The sequence below is a fragment of the Oncorhynchus mykiss genome, chromosome 4 (assembly GCF_013265735.2).
Source record: "Oncorhynchus mykiss isolate Arlee chromosome 4, USDA_OmykA_1.1, whole genome shotgun sequence".
Lineage (NCBI taxonomy): Eukaryota > Metazoa > Chordata > Actinopteri > Salmoniformes > Salmonidae > Oncorhynchus > Oncorhynchus mykiss.
The window spans coordinates 14,612,526-14,621,511 of NC_048568.1; the positions used below are offsets into that span (position 1 = coordinate 14,612,526).

Sequence of the window (8,986 nt, forward strand, 5' to 3'; positions counted from 1 at the left end):
ACAGGTGAAATTGTATGTTTCCTAGTTCCAAGAAAACAATTATTGGAACCACAGATATATGATCAAGATAACAGCACAAATTCATCTTTATGTCCGTGTCAATAGATTACCACACAGTCATTTCGACCCTTACAGTATATAAGCCTTTCAAGGTCATATGTACACAAGGGTCACGCTGTTATCCTATGCTATCCTATTCTATAGAATTCACATGCGCATGTTTCAGGTAGTCAAATAGCCTTTGTCTGTTATTGTGCTAGTAGTCATCATCAGACATACGATGCACCCGCTCCACAATTTTCAAGCGTGATCAAGATGTCTGACAAACCTGTTTCAACGGTGTTCCCCTTCCTCATTGAAATGTAACCTTAACAACATCCTGTCGATAAATAACCAACTCCAATCGCAATATATCCATAAAGGCCCAGTAAAAACCAATGTTTTAAAAAATAAATAAATACAGTGCGCTTATTAATCTGTGATGTAACCCTTCTTGGTTCTTACCCATATAGTGTTTATGTTTGTTACACTGTGCTTATCTCTGTATCAATAATGTCCTCCCATCCAGCTACCCTAATGGGTTTATTGCAAGGATTACCATCTCTACTATTGCCTGGTACTGAGGATTAGGACTGAAACATGGAGGGGGCCAGTGTCTTAATCACTATTCAGAAGGTCTACTACCCTTTGCTGTGCATTCTGGGAATCCCAGGTGTGTGTATATCCTATATTTTTTGTGCTGTTTCCTAAATCTATATGTGTCTGTGAGATGTTTCAGATGTTTCAGAACGTGAATACATTTCATAGATACATTTCAAAGGAAATGTCACTACTCCAAACAGGATGCCACTGCTATTCATTTCTTCTTCCTCCGCCAATCTCTTCACGTTCTACACGATCTGCTTCCGTGACTGTGGGATGTCTGACACGGCCATCATCTGGTAATACCTGAGCCGCCTGGGCCATCGTTGGACACCTCCTACCTGGTGTCAAGATTACCAGGCTGACCTGCGTGGGGCTATCTTCCTGGTCTCCCACCTGGCCTCCGTGCCCATTGGCTGGATCAAGGTGATGACGCTGAAGAACTTCACCATAGAGGGGAAGAATGTGACTCGTCCCCGGTGTCACTACAGGGACCATATCTAGTCTACCGTCCTGGTGTGGGTTACTACGATCCTCTCCAGTGGTATCCCCATCACCCTGGTCATCATCTTCAACTCAGTGATCGGCCAGCACCTGATCAGTGCCAGCAGGTGGCTCACCAAGGAGGAGTGGCGGGTCATGCAGGGGTGGAGCACCAAGAGGACCGACCATCTTCCTGCTGGGCACGGTGTCTTTGACCTTTGTGGTGCTCAGTCTGCCGCGCTTCGTGGCCTACTGCATCCTGCACACCAAGTACAACCACGATTGGTTCGACAGGAGTGACGACAAGAGAGAGACTGGACTGTGACTGCCGCGACTGGACTCCAACTAAAGTCTCTCTACCAGATGCTAAGACCGTTCTCAAATAAAACTCTCCGTTTACTTGTGAATATGATTTTTGTTTTGTTTTTTTTAAATGCTTATTTTCTTGTTTTCTTCGCTGGAGTTATATAACTTGAGCTTTTTTATATATTTTGTAAGAGTTTGTAGGGTCGTTCTGTGTTTTTTTTTTTTTTTGTCTTTTCTTAGCAAAATCAGCTCATGAATGTTAAAAGCGTGTTCACTTTAATGGGCTGCACACTTTTCGTGAATCAAGTGCCCTCATGTCTGTAGGTGTGCTTTTACTATGACAACTCAATCCACTTTAAATGACAAGGTTCGCCCTGACTGGTTGCAGAATTCCTGCTCTGTTTTCACAACAACCTGATTGGTGGACGTGAACTGCATGTCCCACATTATTTGCATAAATGGCGAAGGGGGACTCTCTTGCTTTGCCAGCACTGATCTCTTCCTCTAGACAAAAATTGAGGGAATGTTTCCTATTCGCTCCAGGGCAGATTTGCATATAGAGGGTGGAATACACGGCTCTGACACAGATAGGAGCCGGGGTCAGGTTTAACTGTTCAACTTGACTGTAAATGGCACCTGTGCTGTATGTTTTAACTTGTTTTCATTGCTTGAAGTCAGGAGAATTTAGTAATTGACTTGTTTTTGCATTATTCCTTCACAGACACATTGCAGGTAAGTTAGTTGCTTGACTGGAGGACAAAGTTCACTTCCTTGGAATATACGTAATGTTTGGTCTGACTGGTTTTCGCTATGTATTATAATGACTCTGTATAACCAAAGGACAGCTTTGAGTTCTGTAGTCATAAGGGCTTTCCGTCGATCTGCCACATATCATAGCTTTCTTTTTTTTTCTTTTTTTACCCGTAAAAGAGTTTGTTTCACTTGTGAATGCAGTTTTTCTAAAAAAGTGTTGCCAGGAATGTCATGTCATTCTGCTATCCACAGAGCTCAGCTTTCATTCCTGTTAAACCACATTTGTTTCTGTTTCCTTTTTACAAACAAATCTATCCCTCGTCCTGAGAGAAGAATGGACTCTTTCACAGGTACGCCATTGTCAAATACAGTACACACTACCACACCTATCGAAAAGGAAAGTTAACCTTACGCTAAACTCACTCTTACATATCACATCATTTTTTTCCCCTTCTTTACTTCTCCTAAATGGCTTAAGCTGAATAACATTGTCTGTTGTTGTTGTTGTCAGATTCCCGTTGTCACAGAAGTATTCCGGTGGAGACAGATGAGTCAATGACATCATCAATGCTGAACCTAGCATTGCCCTTGGACTGTGGGCAGTGCTCAGAACACAGAGAGAGGCCAAAGGAAGAGGCCTGGTTTGCCCCTGAGGTGACCGTCAACGACGTAGGCCAGGTGGAATACCCCAAGGACTCCTGGAGAACCTCTACGGAAGACCCTCTGGGTAACCTTCGACCCCAGTTCAGAACCCCCTCCCTGCATCAGAAAGACATGTTCCCACACACCCCTGACCCTGTCGACCTCAGGTTACACTCCTACAGAGAGAGGGCTCAGTGGACTGAGGATTTCTCTGGGATTCTCCGGCGGGGAGCGGAGGGCTTCCCTGGTCCTCCCAGCTGGCCTCTACCTCAGGACTGTAACCTTGAAGGAGCAGAACACTTGGAGTCCCCTCTTTCTCTCAGGTCTGACTTAAATGACATCCACTGTGTCCCTCCGAGATACCCACCACACACGCCTCCTCGACGTAAGTAACGTGCTGTATATGACAACTGTATACATATAATTAAATGGAAAAGATATAGATAAATTAATCCAAATGATACTGGAGCTGGGTCATTCCGCGAATAGAGTGTATTAGAATAGAATAGTATTATTGAATTTTAAAGCATTTTAAACCACATGGACATTTTTATAAATAATACGAATAGAGATTTGCTAAAGTGCCAAAAAAATGTCAAAGCATGTTATATTTATTGAACTGCCCTTCAATATAAACCACATGGACATTTTTAGATATCAGATTTTTTTTATTTGAATATAGACTTGCCGAAATGCCAAAAATCTGAATTTTGAAAAGTCTGACTTTTTCTGACTTGTAGGAAGATTTGAACCCACTTAACCCCAAACGTTTGCCATGTTGTCACCATCATTGTAAAGCTCTGGTTATTTTGTTGCTTTGATAAAGTCATTTCTGAAGATGATTATTTAGTTCATGTGATTTCTCCCTCGTTTTAAGGTCAACCCTGTTATGGGAACTGAACTCTCATTTTAATATGTTGAAACTATTTCTTATTGAACATCTAATAGTCAAATCAGCGTGAAGGCAGATGAGCCGGTTCTACTCTTTTCGGCCATTGGTGTTTTTGTGGATAAAAACTGTGAGTGTCAAGCATAACACGACAACGGGAGTTATGGCTGAAATAAGATAAAATTGTCACAGTCAACCCTGTTACTTTAATTAGCACTTTTCTTCATTTGAATTCTTGAAAAATGGGAAAGCATGTTTTTACGAAGGGGAACATTATGAACATTAACATTATACAAATTAGGTGAAATAAAACGTTTTATTTTTATTTTTTACAGTTATCCCAACCAAAAGGCACTATTTTTTTGTGGAAAGACCAAGCTATATAAACTTTTCTGGGAAGTAGGTGATGCTTTTGTTTAGGTTGTTGTTTATATTGCTGTCTGAAATATAGCCTGGATGATCCACGTTCTACACTTCAGATAGGGATGATTTTAATTGGGAGCCCATCCAAGACAGGATGTTAAGAGCATGTCTTCTCACGTCCCTCCACAGGCCCTGATCAAGTGCACGGCAGGTGTCCGAGACTGTACACATGTCAGAAACCCGTAAATCAAACCTGTCCCCTCTATAATCGTCATCATTATAACCATCTTCACCCTACGGAACCCCAGCGGGAGCTTCAGCAAGACCCGTCATCCTGGTACACTAAATATCCCTATAACCTACTGGTCTAACATCAGATTATATCATTAGCCTAGATATCAAAACCAATTGGATTTCGCAAGTTCCTAGTACTGCTTTGTTTACAGTTTAATAGGAAATGTTTGGTGGGGATCCAGTTTTAGAACTAATGTCTGCTGGTGGGCATTACAATATAGATATAATTCCTGTTTTATGAGTGTTTGGAGCAGACACCCAAATCTTCTATACCGTTTTCTCTAGGACTCCTACGGCTCAAAACAGACTATATGAACAAGGAGCTCTAAAAGCCCCCAGTCGGAATCTTCCTCAGCGTGTGGCCCCTCCCAGAGAGGTGATGTCTGAGGTCAGTGTGGTGCCCTCTTACCCAGTGACCCCCGGCCAACCAGGTGGGGGAGGAACAGCTACACAGGAACAGAGGAAGACCATCAGTTTACCTGAGGAGTGCAGTAAGTGCATATCATTCTCCATCCCTCTGCAAAAACTTTATCCCCCAAAAAATTATATTAAAGTTTATTGTTCATTAAACAGTGGATTTTCTGTGAATCAGAATAATTGTGTCACCTTATGGCCTTGGCTTGTAAGAGCTCAATATTAAGACTTAAAACCAAGTCTAACATCCACTAAAATGCAAATAGTTGTTTGAGTGCAATTAACATTCATGTGGATGCCATGCTTGTCTGTTTGATTGCAGGGAATGTTTTTATTACGTATTCTGTGGACACAGCCTGTGAGATGTTTACCTTCGTGAAGTTTCTGATAGATCAGGGCTTTAAACCAGCTGTAAGTTTGCAAACTGTATTTTCCATGGTCTTTTATTCAGAAATGTCCCAACATTTTAAACACTATTTTTCATACATAATCCCTCTCTCTGGCAGATTGACATTTTTGATAATGCAGTCAGAAGAATGGACATCAACAAGTGGATGGACACCTATTTAAAGGATGTAAGTCTAAGCGGTCAGCATTTTTAGAGCATAAAATGGAGCTATTTAATGATGAAACTATACAGAAGCAAATGGGTAACACTTTATTTTAAGTAATAAACCAGTAATAAACCAGTAATAAATCATTACTCCCACATTTGTAAATGTAAATAAACTAATTCTTCACAAATCTATATATATATATATATATATATATATATATATATATATCCCATAAATATCCTGTGTTGTGTGCTTATTCTTTTGCCAGGTACTGCTGGAATGTCTACCAATGGCTTGCCCATCTTTTTGTGAGAAATTACACTGGTCACTCAACGTATTTATACAGCATAATTAGTGCTCACTTTAGATTAGGGGCTGCAAAAAAAAAACATGTTACTAATGATTAGCAAATGGTTTATACATGTGGGAGTAATGATTAATCAATGGTGAACACCCACTTTATAAATGCCCGATTAATAGTTTATTACAGACCCTTAAAGAGATATTGCCAAAATCCCTAAATACTTCTCCAGAGTAAGATAAACTTGTGGACACCATTTCTATGTCTCTGTGTCCAGTATGAATGAAGTTACAGGTAGTTTCTCGAGCCAATGCTAACTAGCGTTAGTGCAACGAGCGCTGACGCTAGTTAGCATTGGCTCGAGCAACTACCTCGAACTTCCTTCATTGGTCTCATTGACAAAATCCTGAAGTATCCCTTTAAAACGAAGTCTTATCAAAAAAACTGAACTGACTATGAGATGCTGCGTTGCAGAAGTCAGTGCTGATCATCGTGGCCATCAGTCCTAAGTACAAGGCAGACGTGGAAGGATACGGGGAGGATGAGCATGGTCTCCACACCAAGTACATTCACACTCAGGTAGGCACTTATACATGCACGTGTAAGAATATATCAAATGAATGTGGGTAGCTACTGTCTTTTTTATTATTATTATAGAGTCTCAAGATTAGGACAGTGAGACAAAAAGGTTCTGGGCCTTGGCCACAGCCCCTCCTTGTCATGATGTAGCATGGGTATAAAACACTGCTGTGTAATACAAAGGGAAACATATACTGTACCACAGCCATGTATAGTTTATGTACAGTATGCATTTGATACGCAATGAAGACAATTCATAAAAGCACCAGGCGTTTATCTTCGAGCAACCTTTTCCCATTTTAGATCCAGAATGAGTTCATCCAACAGCACTGCCTTAATTTCCGACTGGTGCCCGTATTATTTCCCACTGCTACCAAGGTGAGTGGATAGTGAGATGTCATCTCCGTAGGGATAGGATTCTATACTGTTGTGATATCCTGTTATATCCTCACTCACGCCGTGGTGTAATGTTACCTATCCCATTCCTGTCTTGTCCTCCAGAGACATGTCCCCGCCTGGCTCCAGAGTACCAGGATCTACCGCTGGCCCCAGGATACCCAAGACTTGGTTCTCCGTTTGCTAAGAGAGGAACGCTACATCGCCCCCTCTCTGGGGAAAGAGATGACCCTCTCTATTCGGCCCCTCTGAGAACTGCTAGACTGCTATAGACACGTAATTGACTTGGATGTTTATATGGCAAATGATTATAGCCTTTTTTTGTGCTCAACTGAAATTGTGTGTGGGCGGAGGCGTGTAGCTTAGCACAATTCTCAAATAACCACAAGGTGGCAGTATTTACTTTTTCACTTTTTCACGTGTGCTTGCTTGACATGTTAGGAGTTAATAGTTACGCCTGACATTGTGTGGTGACTGTGTTCCTAATATTATGTGATCTGAATATATATTTTAATGGGAAGTAATAATTGTTGAATTTACATGCCACACTTTTTTTTTATATCGTAGCCTATACTACGTAGTTACTACTGTATTACCCAGAATAACACTAAACCATGAGCAATGTAAAGGTCTCACACTTCTTTGGGTTATAGCAGATAAATAGAACAGGATGTAAAGGTGCTTTTAGGGGCCCCCTATTCATCCATGATTTAAGATCCACAGAGGGGCCACAGGAAGAATCTGTCACTAAAACATCAATCTTCTGCAACAGAGGGAGGGGCTGGGGTTCACACCTAACCTGCTCTTTACACTTGTATTTTATCTGTGGTGGTTACATCATCCTTTGATTAGCCAAACAAAACTATTTTCTGTCAATAATGGCAATCATACTCCACTGTAAATAACAATAAAGTATTAAAATGGTTGGTACTGTATTTCTCTGTGTTATGAGACATATGTCTGCTATTCTCAAAAAACAGCCAGTTGTAAATTTCACTATCAGCCTAATGCATTCATTAACCATGAGAGCTTAGTTTCCTGCACCCATAAATCAGTTGCTTGTATGATTGTTCCAATACTTGCACCACACTATACAAAAGCCTTATCTGGCCAACCCAAAGCAACCACAGGGTTTGGGGAAGGGGGAGATGAGATACTCTCCTGCAGGTGGCTTGGTGTGTGAAACTGAGCCTGTCATCTTATCAGTGAGGTGAGTGATTGATTAACCTGGGCAAACGGGGCTGTGCCTCCAGATTAGAAGTGGAAATTCTCCAACCATCAACAAGGATACAATTCCCTTCACAAGAGAGCTGTGTTAACTGTTGTATGTGAATACTTACCCAGAAATATATAGTTTAATCAGCTGTAGGCTATCCCGGATTGTGATGCATCTGCCTAGCACTCAGCAGAAAACTGCTATTAAACAGACTCACCTCATTTTCACCTGCGCTGATTGGTTTGCAGAGAAAGGGCCAAATCTCACTCAAGGTCAGAGCACACTCCCATTGACAGACGCTCCCACTCCATCCACATGAAACGCTAACGGTACATTCCTCGTCATCAGGGACCCACTGAGTGTGGCTGTGTCCCCAGTCTGAGCCGAGTGTTCAGAGGGGTTTATGGGCCTTTCAGTGGAAGAGAAAAGAGTGGGGTCTGCCCATCCACAACTACAGCCTGGTTTATTATGGAAATCTAAGACGGAATTAAATTGACCAATGTGAAGCTTTAAAAGTCTATGACAGGGCAGTAGAAAGAAAGTGCAAAAAAATAGGCCTATAACAATAAAACAGACCATATTTTTTATGCAGTTGTGGCAAATATTGTTGTGTGCCACAATGTTGTGTGGACTGACTGAAAGATCTCGTGGAATTTAGAACTATGTCCATTCTATTATGTTTGTCTATCTTGTCTTGTGGTAAATAAACATTATTTAGAACTAAGGGGAACAGGATTTAGGAACAAAATTGCATTCATATGGATGTAGGAAATATAGGGCCAAAATGGGGTACATTTATCAAAATATGGTAATTGTACTGTAATGATGTACTGTCGTGTAGTGAGGAACTTCTAGAAGTGTTCAAATAAGGACATACTAGAAAGTGTGTTCGAGCCAATCACAGCATAGTGAACGTTAAAGTGATCCAATCATGCACGAGAGGAAAGGGTCTAGCCAGTGTCTTTTACGACTGCCAAGTTTGGTTACGCAGAATGTAAACATGCTTCGGGAACTCGTCTTGAGCATGTAAAGTAGTAGTATGTGGAAGTTTTGTTCTATAAAAATGTTACTGCGAAAGTCATTGCAATCGAAATCAGTTCATTTCAAGAGCATTTTGTAAACGTTCATCATTGGAAGGGGTCATTTCTATG

At 41.1% G+C, this 8,986-nt stretch overlaps 1 protein-coding gene across 1 annotated transcript; it reads left to right on the plus strand.

Annotated features, from left to right (window-relative positions):
* The first annotated feature begins 1,907 nt into the window (after nt 1–1,907).
* traf3ip2a (TRAF3 interacting protein 2a) lies at nt 1,908–7,554 on the plus strand. Its single transcript, XM_021600280.2, has 10 exons — nt 1,908–2,163; nt 2,518–2,534; nt 2,696–3,211; nt 4,268–4,415; nt 4,658–4,863; nt 5,109–5,197; nt 5,293–5,361; nt 6,119–6,223; nt 6,527–6,601; nt 6,725–7,554. The coding sequence occupies exons 2-10, from the start codon at nt 2,519–2,521 to the stop codon at nt 6,869–6,871; spliced, it is 1,371 nt and encodes a 456-aa protein (XP_021455955.2). The 5' UTR covers nt 1,908–2,163; nt 2,518; the 3' UTR covers nt 6,872–7,554.
* The last annotated feature ends 1,432 nt before the right edge of the window (nt 7,555–8,986 follow it).